Below are 21,984 nucleotides of genomic sequence, written 5' to 3'. Positions count from 1 at the left end.
CTGTGCGGACGTTTGGCTGTTGCTCTCTCTTCTTCGATTATTGCCTTGAGTTTCTGCAATGCTCTGATGACCTTTATGGATGTCTGTAGAGGTAGATGCAAACATGCAGAGGAGAATATCAATGGGCGAACGCAAGACAAGTAAAAAGAGAGCAAAAAAGAAGTTTTAATAAATTTTTGATATAGAGTTGCGTGCAGAGAAAATAATGTTGGGATGATTAAAAAGACTTCAGAGAGACTGCAAAGAGGCTGTTCATTGATCCAAAAGAATTCCTTCATAAATATGAGCGTCGACTGTCAAGGAGTCGTCCCTCAGAGATGTACAAAAGCCAGAGTTCCTGTCTGCATTCCAGTCATCTCTGCCGTTTCCTTATTGCCATTAATAACCCGGTAGCACAGGCTAAAGGTGACCTCTACGTACAGTGGGTAACGACTGATCATGAGAAGTAGCAGCTCCAAGCACTGGATATGAAATATTCCTACTGTGTTAAGTCTCCATGCAGAGGATTGTTTGTGAAGATATTGAAAATGACGCGAGGTTAAATCAATAGAGACCAAAATAAAACCATTTAAGAAGCTTCTTCAGCTTCGTTTCTTCATGAAAGCTGATGTTTATGATTTCTCATCAGAATACTAGAGCTTCCAGGCCAGCGCTTTGTATTTGGGTTGAACTTGGATTATCATTAAAGTTTTATCAATTAATATGGCTGCTGGGGATTTGCTTGTTCCATTACATAGAAGAATAAGTTTGTTTGTCCCCTTTTTTCTCCTTTGAAGTGCCGCGGAGAGCGGCATGAATGTGGGAATCCTGGACATCTTTGGATTTGAAAACTTCAAAAAGAACTCGTTTGAACAATTGTGCATCAATATCGCAAACGAGCAGATCCAGTTCTACTTCAACCAGCACATATTCGCTCTCGAACAGGTGAGTTTTGACACCCAGAGACGGGTTATTGATCAGTGCGAACATCAAGCATCAGGCTTAAGATGTCATTGTAATGTGTTTTGAATGATTAAATCCACAGCACAACACTCCTCAGCAATGAAACAAATTCCCTTTAAAACGCTGTTATGGAAATTTTAGCCATTTTACTATTATTTGTCTGTTTTCACATCCATTAGGGCAGAGAAGCTCTCAACGTGAACATTGTGCTTTTAGTCGAGCTGTGATGTGTAAAGGATTGTTTGTGCTGTGTGCACCGTCAAATGACTCTCTTAATTGATTTAATGAAGTTGTTTACAATGAAGTGTGAGGAGTCTTTTGTTTTCCTTGATGGAAATGAAGACGCATTAATCAAGAACCATTTTGCCATAATGCCTTTTTTATGCTTAATTCTCTTAAAAGGAAAAGAACATATTTATGTAGCACTTTCTGTTACAAACAGCTTTACATTTAAATGCATAAAGCAACACATGCACAGAAAAAACACTTTAATAAAACACGATCATTGATTGAGGCAGGATTATTAAATGTAGCTGTTACGGCAAGCTACTTTTACCCATCCCACATTAATTACAGCAGTGATCATTAAAAATAAGCCCGTGGAAAAGTTTCTCTTCCACAAACAAGTGTGAGCTGCCCCTGATGAAGGGCTGCTGCTCAGTGGAAAGGGGATTTTTATTTGGTAAGGATGTGTTCAGTCTTGCTGTACACAGAGTCTGATTATTCTGAGTTAATGACTTAAACATGAGGATGGTTTAGATCCATTGGTTCCACTTTATTAGTAAAATATATATTTAAAGCAACTTTTTGATCTGAAATTAAATAGATGCAATAATATGATATGACTCGGGGTTATTTGCAAACTGAAATAAATTATGAATAATTAAGTGGCTCTATTTGTTAGTTCAGAGCTGTCCTGTTTTATGCATTCAGTAAAATACTCTATTATGCTGTAAACTTCAGTCGTAGACACACACACACACACACACACACACACACACACACAGCCGGCTGGAGCTGTTTGGCTTTGTTGATTAGGAACTCCTTTTTTTGCACAAATCATATTTAGCCCAGATTGTTTAATTGGGTCATTTAGAGAAATCATTTAATAGATTATGCTACATTCACTGGGTCTCATTAGATGGAATATCAGAGCGAGGGGGTGGATGCCAGCCTGGTGGAGTACGAGGACAACAGGCCCATCCTGGACATGTTCCTGCAGAAGCCCATGGGTCTGCTGTCCCTCATGGACGAGGAGAGCCGCTTCCCTCAGGCCACTGACCAGACCTTAGTGGGTGAGACAGAAGCTCCTCCTGCCACATTCTCAGACATTTAAAAAATCATGAAAAATTTATATTAGAGGTCAAAGGTCACTGATTCTTTGACTGAAGCTGCAATTCTTCTGTATGGCTTAAAGCATCTTTTTGTATCTTTTAACTATTTTTTCTCATTTCTCATCTACAGATAAATTTGAGGACAATTTGCGCTGCAAATACTTCTGGATACCGAAACGTGTGGAGCTTTGTTTTGGGATTCAACATTATGCAGGAAAGGTATGAAAGGAGATTTTGGATGTGTGCAACAAATTATTTTATTATTTTGTTTGTTGGTGTTATAGGAGTGGAGGTTTAGTCATGTTTTCAAAGTTGCCCTCCATAAATGCATCAAGGCACACCAATGTGTGTCTGACATTGTGACAGCAGAAAAACTTACAATAATAGAATAAATCTCTCCTCAGTGTTTTTGTGCACTGGAGGCTTCAAGGTTCTATGCCACACTGGACCATGTTTAGGTTTTATGATGTCACAACCGGAGGAATCGAGGAAATTACACTTTCAGCATATGAATGTGAAAACAGCCTTCGAGTGGAACAAAAAGAAAAAAAAATTGGATGAGACTCTGAAGTTTGTAAATTGCCTGTCGCAAATGCTACTTTATGCTAGGTGAAGTAAACTAAAATTCTACTTGTAGGTCCTGTACGTCTTTCTATTAAGTGTGATGCTATGCACAATGTGAAGATAACTGAATCAAGTTTGAAATTGAATAATCATGATTGGGCTGTGTTGTAATTAACTGCTAAAATGTATGGACTGTGTGATGATATGATCATGGTTTGTCGATTAAATGTATGTTTCCAAGATAAGAGAACTGTAATTAAAAAAAAAAGTCACAAAATTATTTTTTTAACATTTTGCATTAAAGTGAAATATAATTTTAATGTAATGCAGAACAGAGTTACACAGGTCATTGGCCTTTTTCAAAGCTACAAATGAGGAATCTTTGAACCCCAACAGGAACTCACATAACATTAGACCGATGTCTAAATTAAGTTTGGAGGACATTATTTTACCCCCCAAAAAGTCCCTGCCCCTTGGGTAGTACTTAAAAAAGGAAGGAACTTTAGGGGCGGGGCTTGCAGTGCCGAACATTTCTGATTCCTCACAGTCTATTTTAGCCACCATTTTTAAAACCCTGAGGCCACAAACCTCTGTTTCTTTTTTGGATTCACATTAACAGGTTTTTTTTATAATAATGAACCTTTTAATTTTGTGAAAAGTAGACTTCCACAGTCCGGGGTACTTTCTGTGGAAATGTGACTATAGTTTGAAGATCCCAGGTATTTCTTAATGACAGTGCACAAGTGTCCCAGTAAGTGGTGACCATGTGAGAATGAGCATGAGTGCCCAACAGTACACTGAAACTGAAGCAACCAAATGGAATTCAGCTTGTCGTCCTCAACCGTCATACACTGATGAAATACAATTATACAAGTATCAGCCATATTGCCAGAAGCTATACAATAGATAATGACGAATCAGATTGGCTCCTTAAAATAGGAATAACATTCAGACTGTTTATGTGAATGTCTTCTGTCTCTCTCGACAGGTGATGTACAATGTGAACGGGTTCTTGGAGAAGAACAGGGACACTCTTCCTGCAGACATTGTCGTGGTTCTGAGAACGTCGGAGAACAAACTTTTGCAGCAGCTATTTTCCAGCCCGTTAACTAAAACAGGTAGGCTACGACAGCTCTCAATGAAAAATATAGAAATGAAGACCATCGCTGAGACTAACAGGGGCATTACTATACAATCACCACAAAAGAAAAATGGAAATGGAAACTTTTCTTTGAGACAAACTGTTGTTAACAATGCCGGGTTCTGGCTGTATTACTGTGTGAATTGTGCCGGTGTCTCCTGCTTCCATAAATGTTCAGGTAAGTGGGTTTCTTAAAGACGCGGCTCCCAGCCTTCTCCTGGTCCCCCCTTCGTTTCAAGCCTCTGTGCGCCGTCCTCGGATAAATCTGCAGTCTCCATTATCTCTTGAGAGGCTCAGCTCTCTGCACGCCGCTCTGTTTTTATTTTCACTAAGCTGTCCCTCTTGGTTTCCCACTGCTGAATGCTATCTACAGATTGTGGGTGCAGTGGGATATTTTTATGATAAGGTTTCTAAATACCCAGGGGATGAAGAAATAGTATTTAGAGAACACAAAAGCAACTCTTCCCACCTCTTTTCTGTTGGTTAAATGATGGTAGAGTAATGTGCTCGTCATTAGCCGTGGCTGCGGCCTCCTGGTCACTTGACTTAGCTGAAATGCTAATAGATGTGTTAAATTATCAGATCCCCACTTCCCTACTATATTTCGGCTAAGCCACATTATGTGATTCACTTCCTTTTTAGGGACCTGTAAATGCCTGCTTTCAGCCCCAGTGGCATTAAAAAGGAGCTTCAATTCACAAAAGGCACCTTAGCCGAGACTCCTGTAGAAATCTGTGTGATGTGTCTGTAAACTTGAATTGCAGGTTGGGCACAGGGGAGCCTTCACCCACTTCCTTTTCTGCAATTGACAGCTACAGAGGAGCACACGCTATAAAAACAAATTCAGTGAACACTTAATTTCAGTGCACAAAGGCACTGAATAGATACTACGATGTGCTGTAATGTTTACTGCTGCTGCCATAGTGTCACTTATGTCTAAAAGCTTCTTTATTTCCCTTTTGTTCCACTGCACTTTTGTCTGTTCAGATTGCTGGAACGATTTCTTCGTAAAATGATAAAATGGTAAAATGAACTTCATCACAGTTTAACCAAACTTTACTAAGATTTCATCCTGAAAAGCTCCACCAAAGCACACAGTTATAGATTCTCTTGCATGTTACATTTAACCGCTGTAAACTCTCGGTTATTTCTTTGGAGTTGGAGGTCCAATTTCCTTATTGCAGTTTGAGAAACTGCAGATCATCTCATTAGATAAAAGCTATGAAACGCTCCGCGCCGGCTTATCATTCTGGAAAAGATGGAGCGCCGTTTAAAGAGAGATACAGTATGGCGTAAGAAAATTATAAATCTATTCTTCGGGGTAAAATTTGTGGGGGGATTTTAATTTGCATTTTACTTCACATTATAGATTCACTGTTATCTGTGAAATTACCATTATCTGGGGGGATCTGATGGAAATCTGTTTTTACACCAGGGTGGTTTCACAGTCTTGGGTCGTCTCCTCACAGCGTCACCACTAGGGGACACCCTCGTAGACCTGCAGCTTGACACTGAGGATGGAGGCACTGATATAGTCTAGATGTCAACCTACACACTTGTACAGCAGCAAACAGATCACTTACCTCTATATTATAGTTTTTGGAACGGACACACAGTCTGCATTCATGTAATTTATCAGTTTGTCTTACACACCAGATTGAGAATGCGATGGTCTGAATATCGCTGCAGTTCATGTTTGGAGAACAGTAAGAAACTAGAAGGGCCTCAGAAAGTAAAAAGCTCCCAGGCGGTGAATAGCGAGGCCACTCGAGCCCTGCAGAATGTGGGTCCTTGAGGCTTGGACATGTGGTGGTGTTTTGTCAGAGGAAATGGGATGTATTTGCATGGACAAATTCATCAGAGCCAGGGCCTTTCCCAGATCAGGGGGATCACAGTGTTTGAATTGGCTGGGCTCGGTTGGGCCTGCCAGGGCCCGGGCAGCCTGCGGTCACAGTGCGGGTCTCTGTGGGTGGGGGTGTGTGTGTGTGTGTGTGTGTGTGTGTGTGTGTGTAGCTGCAGGGCTGCCTGGCTTTGCTGCTTCTAGGACAGCACATCTGCACACACAGCAACTCAAGCCTGCCAGTCCTTTGTCAGAGCACAGTGAAAACGGAGGATGTGCAGAGTGATGTGAGTCCCCTGAAAAGTTCACAGACAGCATAAAGATATATTTCCTGCCTTTTTCCTTCTCATTGAGATGCACTATTTATCTTTGACAGGGCTTTAACACCATATAATGTATGTAGGAAAAAAATCACTAGTTTGAGCAAAACCTGCACTACACTAATGCAATTTATTGTCATTTTTGAATTATTAGTAGGAACACCAGCTGAGCATTTAAATATTCATGTGTATAAACATAAGCTGAGGCAGTATGCATGTAAAGCTCAAGATGTGGGTATATTTCACTTAAAAGTTTGATTTACTGTTGCAGATTTTAAACCTAGTATTCTAAGTCCTCTAATTTCAGTGAGAGGAAGACTGTTTGAGGTCCGTGTTTTGTAAAACCCTCGAAAAGCCCTGAAAAGCAGGGAACCATCATTTAAATCTGTCTCATTCTGGAGGAAAAAATGACTATTGTGCACTGATGGATGTGTTTTTACTGTATAATTGTTTGCAGCGGTGAAAAATAACTAAATACATTCACCAAAGCACTGTATTTTTTGAGGTGCATGTACTTCACTTTTTACTTCACTACATCAATGTGACATGTACTCATTGGTCTTATGTAAAAACTTGTGATTGGCTTTTAAGATGTGATGCAAAATCCAGCTGTACATAAAGCAGTTAAACTGCTTACATTTAATCACCATTTATTTACACAGTAGTCTATCATCAATAATTGTTACTTAAGATGATATTTAATAACATGACACTGGCATTTTGCTAATATTTCTGCACAGATTTTAAATGCAGATGTTTGACTTCTAACAGTATTCTCATATTGTGGCACTGCTTTAAACTATCAGATTACTTCCTTAACCACTTACCTTCTCAGCAGTTTGTCAGACTGACACGAAATATAATCTACATGATTCGTGTATGAGGACATTAATTTAGAGTTATTATAGTGACTCTAAACTCGATTTAGTTTTGTGCCCATACATTGTTTCTTTGACTGATTTAAACCCTACATATATGAGCCACGCAGTATATATCCAGTGTACATCCAGGGTTTGCTCCAGTCTGTAGGTAGGTTTAGGCAACACACTAAGCACTTTGGTTAGGGTTAGGAAAAGTTATAATTAAAGATTAAAGTTATAATCTATGGGATTCACACAGATTTAGGAAGAATCATGAGTTCAGTTAAAGGTCAATAAAAAACAGCACTTGCAACACTGATGAAATGTTCTCTTTGTTCTCTGTGCCTATTAATTTTCATTTTAAACTGTATAGTGTCGTGAAAAGATGTAAAACTTCTGGCCATGTGCGAGACTCCTACATATTACATTTCTGGGTTGTACATTTAGTAACGTCAGCAGTATAGACCTCATGTTTCTTGTGAGTGACAAGATTTGCCTGAATTTCTATGTTCAGGTAAGTCTTGTTCATATTTTACAACGGGGTGAGTTAACAAAACAAGCTCACAATATTCTCCTGCGAGATGTCGAGGGTGATAAGTTCAAGTCACGTCACGTATATGTCGAATGATTTACATTGTTTTTTATACATCTTCACATGAAGCCACAGCTTCAGTCCTCCCATCCTCTGCGTCTCCCCTCCGTCTCCCTTCATGTTAGGAGATCCTCCTGTGTAGAGATGACAGGCGTCTCCCAGCGATATGACACATTTGGCTCTTTGTTCTATCCCAGTTGAAACCTCTTTTTTTATTTTTTCATCCCAGTGGGCAGACACCACCGACTCTCTCTAGACTTCCACACAGGACCAAGAAGAGACACTCACCAAGTAATACTTTTGTTCGGTTTCTCCCCTAATCGCGATATTGGAGAATGTTTTGAGTCAGCAGTGGGATTTTTCTGACGGGCCCCGCACATCAATAGCGAGGAGCCAGCTCTCCTAAGTCACATGGTACAACATCCTTTGATAAATGCAACACTGTGTTGTGTCACTAAAAGCCAATTACACCGTGCTTTTTATGATTGATCTGCTCTGACAGTAGTGGATGGCATTTAAATCAACAGCCCCCGGAGCCATCTCTAGGCATAAACGGTGGTGGTTATGGAGGGTGGGGAGGGTGGCGGCGGGGGTTATGGGTGCTTTAATCTCATTTGCTTGGTTGCTGAGTTGGGTTTCTAGATCACATGTTTTCAAAAAGAGAGCGGGAGAGCGGCGGAGATATCCAGCGAGCTTCTGCTCACTCAGCTCGGGAAAGGCTGCTCTCTCTTACAACTTTGATTGTCCCCCGTGTCGACAGCTCGATCCACAGCTTCTGAAGTACAAGGCGCACACTGGGACTCATAAAAGCGTGTAGGGAGGTGTCATATTGAACGCAGGATTGCTTTTTAATCCCAAGCACATTGACTATTCTTGTCAATAGAACCCCAATACAACTGCCAGCTTGAGCTTTTTTTTTCCTACAGGATTCTTGCTGGGCTTAATTTTCAAAGTGAACGCACAGATGCCAAGGAAGGCTTTTTCTCTTTCTGCCCCCCCCCCCCCTTCTCCTTCCACCTCCCCTTCCCCGCACACTGCACTGCCTCACTCTGTGTTTGTCCTGGAAGTCCATGCCAAGAGCAACATGCGTGAAGCAGAAACGATCAGTGGGACGCTCCCCCCACCGCCTGTTTCTCAGCACTGAGTGACCTGATGGGAAATATTCCCCTCACCTGCTCTCCTCTTAATTATTAAGATTTTATACTAAAACTCTTCTTCTCTCATATTTTATTTTGTCTATTTCGGAGCACTGACCTAAAATGACTAGTCCCTGACTAAAAACACATTTTTCGTTAAAGGGAGAGATCCCCCTCAAGAATCAAAAAAATCACCGATTATACATCTAGATTTTTTGATGTGAGTTTTTGAGACATTACCTGAAGAGAAGTCTGCTTTCTCTTAAATATAATGGACTCAGGTTGCACTCGGTTTGTTTTGCTCCAAGCACCAAAAAATCTATATTTGAAAAAGTCAACACCAATATCCCTTTCCAGAGATCATGACCCGGTTCCACAAGATAAATCCACGGACCTTGTTGTGAGCAGTTTTATGTAGGAACTATTTTCTTTGTGTATCACCGTGCAGAAGGGAAACGTGCATCTGTCATTGACAAGAGGCTAGCAAACCAAGCTAATGGTACAGTCGAGTCGGACGCTATTAATGTTACGTAAATCTTGTGTTCATGAGTAGATGCTTGATTCCTCCTGTGCCGTGATACAAAAAGAAAATAGTTTCCACATGAAACTGCTCACAGCCAGGTATGTGGATTATTTTAAGTAACTGGAAAGAGACGTTAATTTCGAGTTCCTCAAATGTATTTTTTTTGGTGCCACAAACCAAGAGAAGGCGGACATCTCGATGGCCAATATCTCCAGAACTTTGCACCAAAACCATCTATAGGATAGAAAGCACTAACAGGGGAGAGAAAAATATGTACTTTTTATTTTGGGTGAACTGTCCCTTTAACTGAATCCACTGTCAAAGAACAAATCTTCCCTTTTCTCGCTCGTGTCTTATTTGAATAATTATAATCCACATCATTAGACAAGTTCCCCACTGTATCTAAATTAGAAGGTCTTCTTTCAGGCCGGACATCACAGGTGTTCCCTTGGTTTCATGTCTCAGGAGGCAGAAATCTTTGAGGATACTGACTATTAACCCGTGCTCTAATCATCTAGTCAGGAGGGGATATGAAACCCGCCAGAAGAATGAATTAACACGACCCGCCAAGGAATACACGAAGAAAGCAGCGAGTGTCCATTTGCAAGGCTTAGGTACAACTGTCATAGTTTCTCTCATCGCGGCGCAGCCCCTTCATCTCCCCTTGATGGTGTCATGGAAGTGAGAGGCGTGAAAGCACAGTGACACTCCACGAGCCCGTTCCACTCGCAGCCGCTAATTCATCATGACAAATGTGCTCAGATGATCTGGCCCAGCAGCACTAATGGGGAGAGGAGAGAGCGCACTTCATTTGCACAAGACCCACTCCAATTAATCCATCCAGCTTTACTCTGGGCTAATTGGAGCAGGGCCCTCCCTGCCTGTGTGCTGGTAATATACCCGACACAGTTTAACGGCTCCTGTTCTCAAAGATCATACTTTTTTTTGTGTGTGTTTTTGTGTGTGCGGATTGTGCTGATGGGGCGTTTGAGGTTGTAAAATCTGTCCCCGTGATCCTAAACACAAGGCCTGCTCACAAACATGTGTTCATAATGAGCAATTAGCTGCTCATATTTCCATGTTATCATGTTTTACACTCTCCTTTCTTCTATTTTTAGGTTTTGGATTCAGATCCTGTGGATATTTTTCCAAGCATATTATTAACAAATATAAAAGTGCATATTTTAATGTGACAGAACATCTTGAATTTTGTTTATTTACCAAATGCAAAATGTATTAATAGCAGAATAAATGAGCGGATAGATAAATAAATAAAAATTAGCAGATCACTGTCAAATGCTAAAAGCAGTACCATCACTAGCTTAAAAGACTGTTTGAGTTCTTTTGAAGTGCTCTCACATCATATGTTTTGGCTTGTTTTGACTACAGCAGTGTGTGTGTGTGTGTGTGTGTGTGTGTGCGTCTGCTTGTGAGTGTGTATGTGTGTCCCATGAGACACCACATTGCTTTGGCTCACTTTAAAACCTTTGGCACAAATAGGACGTTCTTTGTCTCAAGTTAGAAGTGGTCTGGCTGTTAATTAATCCATCATAAATTGATTTTGATCTCTGCAGCGTTTGATTGATGCCTCTAATACACACTTGATAGGGCCGAGTCCTCCGAGGAAGGCATGCGCTGATCCAGTCTTTAAGTTTTCTGGCTCGTTGTCAGACCATGTCCTTAACAACTTGACGCAAGTCTCGAAATTATATAGCAAAAGCCGACTGCGTATTTGCATTTTAGAAGTTTCGTCTGTGTGCGGTAGAAAATCTAGAACAATTGTTGGCCTGTCACTTCAGCTTTATCTTAAAAAACTTACAAAGGTTTTCCTCCTTGCCATACACGGCAGCTTGGGTAATGCTGCCTCCTGTGTCTGCAGACGTATTTTTCTAAAGGTGTGTGTGGCACATCTGTGCAGCTATTGTTTATTCATGGAGTAAACCCTTTGAAATGTGTTAAGATACTTCCCACTCATTATAAAAATCCTGCCACCCATGGATTAGGACTTTGATGTCACCAATCCTGCTTCAAAGGCTTCTTTCACTGCTATTAATCACAGTTTAGCCTCTGAAGATATAGCCAGAGAAAACATTTGGACATCTTGTGCAGAAACTTTGAAATGTTCAGACTGTCTTGCATATGCTCTGCTCACATCCTTTCCGCTGTGTGTGGGGCTGTTGGACTGCTGTGCAGGCAGCTGCACTCCTGAGTCCATGGGATTCAGCTAAGATTTAGGCTCCTTCTGAACTGTCTTTTATGCCGTGCTGCAGTATCAACACCGCTGTTAACCCAGTAGTCTGGATGTTCACCTTGTTTTTTCTTGTGTCTTTTATGTTGAAAAAGAATATCACATTAAAGGTGCAATTTGTAATATATGGCCAGAATTTAAGTAAAGTAAAACATTTAAAAATGAATTAACATTTTCAACAGAATGTGAAGAAACAATTGTTTGACTTTATGTCAAAGATATCTGCTGCTGTTAGCATGCTGGCCCCAGACTGTCCTGTCTCATAATGCTACTGCTAAATTCTGACACTGTAGCTTCTGTAGTTTCAGCTCACAAATATATGCAAGAGGAGACGTCTCACAAGCACCCTTATCTCTTTTAGTCAAATCATAAACAAAACTAGGATTACACTCAGTAGAGCACATAACTCCGCTGAGGCCCGATGGTCACTTTTTGTACTCGAAGATACCAGCCACCTAAATACGTCTTGGTTTGTCTTTCTGCTTCCAATATTCACCTCTGGTATGGTTGAAATAAATCCTTAATTCACTGAGTTGGATGTAAAAAGTCCTGGTCAGAGGCGCTGGCTGCACAGCTAACTGAGCTAATTTGGTATCTCCACAGCTCTCCTACTCACTTCCAACTTCAATACTTTTTATCGGCTATCTTGAGGCATACAGGAAAGACGCGGCTCACCAGGTGTATGTGTCATGTAATCTTTTGTTAAAACAGATTTTATTATACTGAAAAAGTATTGCTTAGAGACTCTTGTTGAAGTCAATGTATCGGTATGAGTATCAAAATTAGTATATTGAGGCGCAGTTAGCGGTTACGCTTGTGATGCTTCCCCCTGTTTGTTTGGAGTGACCTTCGACAGAAGGCCACATCATACACGTTGCATCTTCCAAGTGTTTATGCTGTCTCCATGTTTGATGGTTCACTCTCACACAGCTGTTTAAACTCTCTATGTTTTAAATAGACCCTGACATGATTACTTATGACTGGTTTTAAACAGGAAATCTGGCCACGTCCAGAGCCCGGGTCACCGCTGCCTCCAGATCTCTGCCGCCGCAGCTTGGCTCAGGACGCACGAAGGTGAGGCTTGTGCTCCTGTAGCACAAATCATCACATCTGAGAACATAATGTTTTTTATTTGTTGCTCACAGGCATTGCACCACAAGACACCCAGTAAAAACTTGTGCTGTGAAGCATAGCCACATTAATTGACTACCCTGTTATGTTTGCTGTCTTGCTTGTGGTGATGCGGCATCACCATCTGGCATTCAGTGTCTCCGACATAAAAGTAGTTTTTCAGGCTTAGTAACTATTGTTTTGCTGTTAATGGGCACTAAAGTTTTGTTAAAATGTTTCTTGGTTCTCCACACAGTCAGCTCAAATAGCTGCATCAGTGTACTTCAATGAGAGGCCATGAGTATAATATTTCACAATAACTCTTCATGTAGCAACACTCAAAAGACTTATTGAGAAGTAGTCTGAACATATTACATCCAGCACTGTCTGTTACCTGTAGGAATACTGAGGGTCACTGTGCACAGTAGTCACACAACACTTTTTTTTAACATAAGACAGTTTATTAGAAACAAAACGTTTATAATACTGACTCTCTCACCTCTGAGCTCAAACTATTTAATTCCACTGTTTCTTTTTCATTGATGGGATGTAACTAGATATCTTTACCAAGTTCAGTTTTTGAGGTACTTGTATTTTGGTGTTTCCATTTTCTTCCACTTCATACTTCTATTCTGCTAAATTCTGGAGGCAATTAATGTAATTTTCACTCACTACAATTTTTTGATAACTTTAGTTACTAGTTACTTTGCAGATTGCAGCTGCATCAGAGTCAAAGCAGCACATTTTTTAAAATGTGTTTATATTATTATTAATTGTTGATTAATTGAATTGTTTGTATCATTATTCATAAATGTAGTATTGTAAATACCTGTAAATATACAGTATAGGTATATCTCATTTACTTGTACTTGTACTTTTTAGTACTTAAGTACATTTATTGCCAGAACATTACTTTTATGATAGTTAAGACTTTTAAGAGTTTTACTAAAGTTCTGTTTATATGGGTGACTTTCATTTTTACCAAAGTAATATTTTAACTTATCTTGGTACTTGTTACACGTTTTTACTTTTAACAACACTTATCTATTTAACTTTATTTAAGAGGAAGCATTTGGCAAATCATAATGTTTGCAAGATATGAAACTGAAAATACTGCATCCTTATCTATTATGGAAGTATTTTTACAGTCTTTTGAAGTCTTCACATTATGATTTTCAGTGAAAAAACCCTTACAGGTGAATTTCAGCTTCTTCACTTCCTGTCTATCCAATTTTCTCTTCCTTCATTTCCATGTCACTCGTGTGCCGTACTCAGTCTCCCAAATACCTATTGAAGGTAAGATTTCTGTTGTAAACAGTACAAGTTTATAGATCTCAGTGTATTTCCAAATCAAACTACAAAGACAAATGAGTAAAATACATATTTCACTGAAATAAACTGATTACCATTGTAATCCAAAGTGAAACTTCAGCTTTGCGTCACTAACTCTGAAATGTGTGCAGCTTCGCTTGTCTAACATCAATCACAGTCTGGCTGGAAAATGTAAATAGTTTCTTTTGAACTATTTTCTCATGCTGCCACAATTCTGCATCATTACTGTAAACAAATGCTCTGTGATGTATCTTTTTTAGATTATAGAAATACTTAATGTGGGACACAAACACGGTCAAAATAACTATGGAAGAAAGAACTTTGTTGAACTTCCTCTAAGCCCCCACTCAGTTATTCTCAAACAAGACGAGCTTTCTTGGTAACAGCTCGGTGTCATTGATGTAATATGTATGCCGTCATGTTCTCAATCAGAGCTGGGCAAAAGTTGACAGAAACTGACACTTACAAAAACTTACCAGTACGATCAGATTAAAGTAGCGTGAGACTTGTTAGAGAAGTGGAAGTGAGTCCTAGATAACGTTTTTGTACTAGTGTCGAAGCATCTGATTCCTCCCTTCATGTAACCTCGGAGATTGTTTGACGTACCTTTTCTTTTTCTGTACGAGGATGAAATAAAGTGTTAAGATATTCACTTTGCCTCATAGACATACCATAAAATATCTATTGCATCATTAATTTTGATGAAGCCATGAACTGCGAAGGCCATTAGAAAGCTTATATTGTGTCCTCGTTAATCCGTCGTTGTCGGAATGACTGTCTGCTTGGTGACGGCTAGTCTCATTACTCAGAATGCTGTGCAATTTTCCCATGCCCCACAGCAGTGCAGAATTATTCTCTAGATTGTTAGTTTTAAGTGTTTATGGTGCTATGTTATACAGACGGCACAGTTAGCACAGCTGTCTATTCCCAACTGGCCCATTTAGAGGAAGGAGACCTGCTGTAATAATACCTTTATCTCTACAGAGCCCACTGAGGACGTCAGGTTGCAAATAAACTGCATCTCATTTGAATGTGCTGCTGACCTGAGTGTGGCCTGTTTATCAATGCAGCTTATTCACTGTGAATGTCTGTGTTCAGGTGGACACCATGGAGATGATGCGTCACCCTGAGGAGACCACCAGCATGAGGAGACAGACTGTAGCCTCATATTTCCGTGTAGGTGTTGTTCTCTTTTACGCTGCTTAACTGTCTGACAGCAACCCACAGTTAGATCATTTTGTGTTCTCTTCAGTTCAATCAAAATCATAATTATTTTGACACAAACAGAATGATCCACCTTTTACTCAGAAGTAACTATTGAAATCAGTCAAAAAGGACTCAGAACTCTGTTAATGAGGAAGATATCATAGTTAGACTGCTAGTACATGTGTCTAATCTTTAAAGTCAAATAACTAATTATAATTAACTAGTGCAGTGCCCGTAGGAAATATGTATTCCTATAGAAAAGTGGGAGGTTAAGTAGCTTTTTCTGTGTTTGAAGGTGGGACGTCAGGGATATTTAGGTTTGTTGTGAAATCCGATATTCCAGGGTATAATTGGCTGTTTTTGACTATTTTTGATTTTGCCATTATATTTCACCTTAAAAACTATTTACTTGGTGTCATTATTTTCAGCACAACCTCACATGTGTGACTGTACAGTTATTTTTTTTTATTTTGACATACTGTATTAACACAATGGACCTAAAATCACAAAAAAAATATAAAATCCGAGTAGAACAAGTTAGATTTTTTACTGTGGAAACCACAAATATGTTTAACAAACCATTTTTTATTACTTATAATGCAAATATACATTTTGTTTGCTAAATATGTGCATACATTTTAAAAATTTACAAAATTATATGTAGCTATTTACATTTAAATGCAGGCAATGCTCAGGTCTGCCTGAGCTCCTTCCAAGTGAATGAAGAGCTGCACTGCCTGCTCCACATTCAGCAGTCTCCTTATTGTTTTGACTCATTAAACAAAAAACGACTCCACTACACACCAAACACACTACACCAAACACTACATAACACACTAACTACACACTCCAAACACGCTAAATGTCACAAATCTCTCAACTCTCAATATCGCTGTCTACACACCGACCGTCGTTGCCTGTCATTCATCCGCCTCCATCCCTCCCACAACTTCCTGTTCCTCAACAACCAAACTTGCTGCTTGGACACTTTCGTGACAAAAGCCTGTTTTTACCGTTTCTTCCTGCACCAGACGCAAAGCAAACGTGACGGCCATGTTCGCGAAAAAGCGTGGCGGACATTATTTACCCTAAGTCCGGTTTTGGACGTGCCGGTGCGTGTGTGGGCTAGCGGCTAGCAGCTAGCTACACACGAACATCCACAGATTCCGATTCCACTTTGTTGTCCGTGCGTCTCCGGATTTCCTCAGACCCGGTCCAGACTCGTTTAGTCTCATTAATCTACAATAGTCAGTTTAGATGCACAGAACAGAACAGAATGGGACCGAACCGCCGGCAAAATCCCGGTCCAGCTTGCGCCGCTGCAGGTATAAATCCGCTTGTTTCTTAAGGTATGTCGTGGGCTTGAGCTCTGCAGTGATTGGCACTGGTGCGCACGTGACTGTGGTGGCTCCGGTGGACAATGCTCGCGGAATTTGTAAAGCATTTATGAAATAATTTGTTAACGGTATCATTGCAGTCCAAACAAATCCGACGTCGCACACCCTTAAACCAAGCAGCAGCAATGTTGTAAGTCTCAGGTCAGTCTGATCCTGATCCGCAGAGATATTTGAGGAACACACACGCACACACAGACAGACAGACAGAGATTCCTTGCTTTTATAGAGAGATATCAGAAACAATCAGCGAGAAAGTAGCATTTCAGTGAGTTACAACTACCACTTGTTCCATTATCATTTTCTTTTTTACTTATTACAAGGTTCTCATTCATTTTTACTTCTTTTATTATTAAAGTAGCGTTTTTGATGGCATTGTTTTCGAAATGCCTCTATTTAAGAAGAATTTCAGTTTGATTAATTTCAAACAAACCAATTTGTAATATATTTAAATACGTAAACCACTCTGTAAGATTAATGCCATTCGACAGGGAAATGCCTCAAATCCAACCTAAATTGTAAAGAAAAGTCAAGAGATCCACTTTGTTTGGCAGAGCATGTACATTAATAATTTTCATAACATTTTTCCAGGTTGTCAACTATCTTGTTAGGATTTCATACAAATGTCATTAACTTTAATCTACTGAGGCTCCTGTAACAGCTGATAACAGAAATGCACATTAAAGCAGAAACAGTTAAAAGGCATCTATCCACAGAGAAACACCGATTTCCAATTAGAACAACAGAAAGATATTTTGATTCAAAGGTTTTTACCACGATAACAGTAAATTCAGTGTGATCTGAATTTCTACATTATTTATCCCACCAGTGAAACAAGGGCAGACTCACCACATTGCTTTGAGTGTCTGTTGTTAACTGGTCTTACTCCCTGATAATTCTAATTTGCTTTCTCAATGTACATTTTTCTTTTAATGAAACACAGCACTTTTTGTAGATGTTTCACAGTACAAAATAATTCAAGGTAGCAGAGGTGATTATTCTTTCTTAGCCACTCTTAATGTGAAACATGCTGAAGATGTGTGTATTCACAACAAATAGCAGTAACAGCATAGCTAAACAAAACAACCAGGAGCTCAGGGTGAGAACAGAAACCATGATATGATCAGACATTCTTTAAGAAATAAAGGCCTGTCTCAGCTAATCTGAATTTATAGTAATTTAATCATAATCTGTAATTTATTAAAACCAAATGTTTTGTTTTAACAACACATCAGAACATCAAATGACTAAAGGTATGTGAAAGATTCTGCTGGAGGTGATGAACCAGCAGAATTATTGTAGAATTATGGTAACTTCTCCAGGTCTCCTCAGTTTTACAGACTGTTTTAGCATCTTTCAGCTCATTGTTTTGGTTTATCGTGTGCAAACTTGGCAGCGTAATTTCCAGCAGCTGCAAAAAAATCAGTAAAGAACCAACTGGATGCTGCCTGCTTAGCACTGAATGGTAGACAGATACGATTGGCAACATTTAGCAGCTAAAAGAACAGATATCTGTCTCAGAAGTTGGTGGAGACCAAAACAGAGCTAGAAGGAGAGTGAATATTGGACTTATTTCTGTCAGGTGGCCAGAAATTCTTCTCCACAAGAATGTTCATGTTGATTTATGTCTGTTGAATCTTTAAGAACTTGATGTGGTGATGATATATGATGTTTATATGATTTTGCGCTGTTTCCAAGGCCCAAAAAAAAGATTAATAAATGTCACAGATCACAGATGTTTCTTGTCTCCCACAAGTGGTGATCCAAAATAATAAGAATTCTGTGATTCAGTTGCTTTTATTTCTTTTCTTTTTTTTTTATCCTCTGCTTCTTCATTTATTTATGTCTGTTTTTATGAGAATGAAAAAAGTCTGCCAGGTCCTGTTGGGACTGATTAACACTATCAATTACTATTCAGCTTGTACTCTTATCAAAACATCTATGTTTGGAAAAAGTTTCATGTTTGAGGTTGAAGTTAAGATCATTATAAGTAAACTGACGCCACTGGACACAGATAAAGTGCATTTATATGATAACTTGCCTTCTTCTTGTCCCTACCACCTGTTTATTAATTTAACATCAATCTAATTGTGTGTCTGCAGTACTCCCTGATGGACTTACTGTCTAAGATGGTGGTGGGTCAGCCACACTTTGTGCGCTGTATCAAACCCAATGATGACAGGCAGGCGCTGCGCTTCTGCAAGGAGAGGGTGATGGTGCAGCTGCGCTACACAGGGATCTTGGAGACCGTGAACATCCGCCGGCAAGGCTACTCCCACCGCATCACGTTTGAAGAGTTTGTCAACAGGTAAGAGCCGCGTTGAGACACTCTGTAGCTCGCGCACACGCTGAGCGTCGACGCAGCCCCAGAGATAGTGCAGAACAAGCAGGCCGTGCTCCGCATCACACAAAAACACAGGTTCTTTAATTAGATAGGGGTACAAGTCGAGCAGAGCAAGAGGCTGACTAATTGGCAGTCATTAGTGATAGTGCAAGAGTAAATCCTACAGCTCTTTTAACTGGGTGGATACTCAAGCCTGGAAAATGTGGAGTCAATTCAAACAGGGAGGAACTGTGATTATAAGGGGTGATGCATTTTAATGGATTTCCTTTTGCTATTCATAACTAGTTTGTTCTTAAATTCAATGACCTGGAAAAGCTCAGATGTATTCTCCAGGTCCCCTCGGTATTACATTGGACCACAATTAAAACAAGGCTCCATCATTAGGCCGGCTTTACATAAGGGATGTTGTTATTGTTGGTGGAAAATGTGGGACAGGATATCATAACTGTTAATAAGTGCTAACGTCCAACCCCATATTTAAAAAGCGCACAGCTACACATCCGCAGCCCCGTGAAGGTGAAAAACACACAGGCTTAGAAGAGTGTGGGAAAATGCGGGGAAACTTATGTTTGATCAATTTTCCTTTGAAAAATATTCCAGCCACCTCTAATGTGGAGACTTTAGGATGATATAGAATTTAATTAACTTGGGCTTGTGGCCAGCAGGAAAAAAAAAAAGCTCTTAGATGGTTGGTTAGTCTCGCTGCTTTAGGGAAACTTTAAAATACTCTGCTTAATTTTGGCAACCTAAAACTGTGAATCACAGCATCACATGTCCTGATTTAAGAGTGTTTGATTATTGGAAGACCTGCAGGGTGATTTCTTTTACTGTTTTCACTTCACCTGTGAATGAAGTGTGTGTGTGTGTGTGTGTGTGTGTGTGTGTGTGTGTGTGTGTGTGTGTGTGTGCGTGCGTGCGTGCGTGTGTGTGTGCGTGTGCGTGCGCGCGCGTGTGTGTGTGTGTGTGTGAATGAGAGGGTGTATCACCACTTCAAACTACATTTTAACCTCACTATTGAATCCATATCATCCTACCTGAGCCAGGCAGAAGTCATACAGACGGACCCGTACGGCTAAACTGCACCTTTAGTGAAAACTGATTTAAATTTGTGCTCTCATATCAAAGGCTCGTCTGATGTTGCCAAGCAGTGCTTTGTATTTACCATCAAAGAAATAACAGGTATCAACAGGAATTAGAATGAAAGGCTGTAGACTGAGGCGGGGAGGGGAGTTCAAAGAAGTTTTTCTTCTTGTTGTTGTTCTTCTTTTTGACCAACGCCAGAACACAAGAGATGAACCAGTCGTTTTGGAGCCTTGATGTCCCTGAGCAAACAGTTAGAGCCACTTTGTCCTATGCTGGTATTTTGTAAACTACAACGAGAGGATCAGGGGAAGGATCCAGACAATGTGAGCGATAAAAACACGCAGTGGAGCTGATGAACAGCGATAGGCCCTGGCTGATGGGCATTTCATGAGGCCACTGAAATAAGAGACGACGATCCAGTCAAAAGGGCTCCAACAAAGAGCCTCTGTTGAAGACTCATGTCTCGGTCGGGCTTGTTCTTTCGCTCTGGCTGAGCAGGAGGTTTTCCAGCTGTGCGATGCTTCCAGTGGTTGTGGCGATAAAAGTGTTAAGATCTAGACTTTCCTCTTGTTGAGTTCAAATACTTCCAAATGTTGTCAGTTACTTGAGAATAGCTCCATGTTTGTATTTAATTACGAGGAATTTGATGAGAATCATTGTAGCTTGATTTCTAATATAATGTGTATTTCTATTTTTTCACGTGCCCTTGTGTCTGGCAGTGCTGGTAGTTTTGGTTTTAATTATAAAGGTCTTAAGACAGTGATCTAAGTAACAATGCTCCATTATTAATACTGATCTGTAGCTCTTCATTGTCACAATATGGGTCATTTTTGTCACCACAGTAGACCTGTTTCAACGACATATTTTTTGCGTATTTTGAAGAATTTAATGCGAAAAGTTTGGTGGAAGCTTCCTCAATTTAGCAAAAATGTTTTGCAAAATGCAACTCAAAATTTAACTCACTTGACTGTTTCTGCTGTAGTAGGTGATGGTCTACATTTCTTCTTCTTCTTCTTTTAGGTTTATCAACAGCTGGAAAACAACTGGTTTGTTTACAGTTGGTGACCTCTACAGCCTCTTGTCTGTTTGTTACAGCCATCTGTAAAGCAGCCTATACTGTCAACTTCTGACAAAACTATGCTTTGCATAGCTCAGTTTATTCACTCCAGCTGTCAGAGACACACCTGATTCACTTCTTTATTTTGTCTTTGCAACTTTTCAAAAGTTCACTTCAAATATTGTCTTTACAATAAGGTGGAAACACGTGTGTCTGTTTTATGGATGAGGTTCCTGTTGCGAAACTAAGCTTCTGAAAAGTGATCCTAAAATGTGCATCAGATAAGTTTTTCTTTTTTAAATATCGTCTTTGGTGAAGTTTCTTTAAGTTTTCATTTTCTGATCTGAACACTTGATTTCAGCATCAGCTCCAACTCGACTCTGCAAGAATAACATCAACAGATCATACTTTTCATTGTTTCCCCCCTTTGCCTCCTCTCGTAGATATTACTACCTTGCATTTCGGGCTCACCAGATGCCTGAGACCAGCAGGGAGAACGCCGTCGCCATCCTCCAGCGGGCCAAACTGGAAGGCTGGGTGCTGGGGACGACAAAGGTAGCATCATGACTGAAAATATTCAACATTAAAGACATCAGTTTTTGTGACAATAAAAATATTTTGAAAAAAAGAAATCAGTTTTTGTGTTAAACATTTTGCCTCTAATAATTATAACGTGTACCAGAAACATGTATAAATGAGAGTGCAGAGATCTAACTGTAATAATCTAACCTGTAAACATCCTGGTAGGTTTTTCTGAGGTACTACCATGTGGAGCAGCTGAACCTGCTGCTGAGGGAGGTGATAGCTCGGGTGGTTATAATGCAAGCTTACACCAAAGGCTGGCTGGGTGCCCGGCGTTACCGAAAAGAGAGGGAGAAGAGAAGCCGCGGGGCCGTCGTCATCCAGTCAGGTACGCCGGCATCAATTAAACAATAAACAGAAGATATTATTCAGTGCA

General features: G+C 40.0%; 1 protein-coding gene across 2 annotated transcripts in view; it reads left to right on the top strand.

The window, feature by feature from the left end:
* Positions 1–21,984, top strand: part of myo3b (myosin IIIB) — a 77,562-nt gene that overhangs the window by 31,751 nt on the left and 23,827 nt on the right. For both annotated transcript variants that reach the window (XM_030429236.1, XM_030429235.1), the window contains 10 exons: positions 777–924; positions 2,084–2,237; positions 2,407–2,495; positions 3,829–3,958; positions 12,495–12,574; positions 13,886–13,906; positions 15,041–15,118; positions 18,645–18,850; positions 21,470–21,581; positions 21,774–21,936. In XM_030429236.1, coding sequence (XP_030285096.1) covers positions 777–924; positions 2,084–2,237; positions 2,407–2,495; positions 3,829–3,958; positions 12,495–12,574; positions 13,886–13,906; positions 15,041–15,118; positions 18,645–18,850; positions 21,470–21,581; positions 21,774–21,936 — 1,181 coding nt within the window. The remainder of the gene's footprint in view (positions 1–776; positions 925–2,083; positions 2,238–2,406; positions 2,496–3,828; positions 3,959–12,494; positions 12,575–13,885; positions 13,907–15,040; positions 15,119–18,644; positions 18,851–21,469; positions 21,582–21,773; positions 21,937–21,984) is intronic.

This window comes from Sparus aurata, chromosome 9 (assembly GCF_900880675.1).
Source record: "Sparus aurata chromosome 9, fSpaAur1.1, whole genome shotgun sequence".
NCBI classification, from domain to species: Eukaryota; Metazoa; Chordata; class Actinopteri; order Spariformes; family Sparidae; genus Sparus; species Sparus aurata.
Note: the sequence above shows the minus strand (reverse complement) of the source record. Positions and strands in the feature narration are given on the sequence as shown.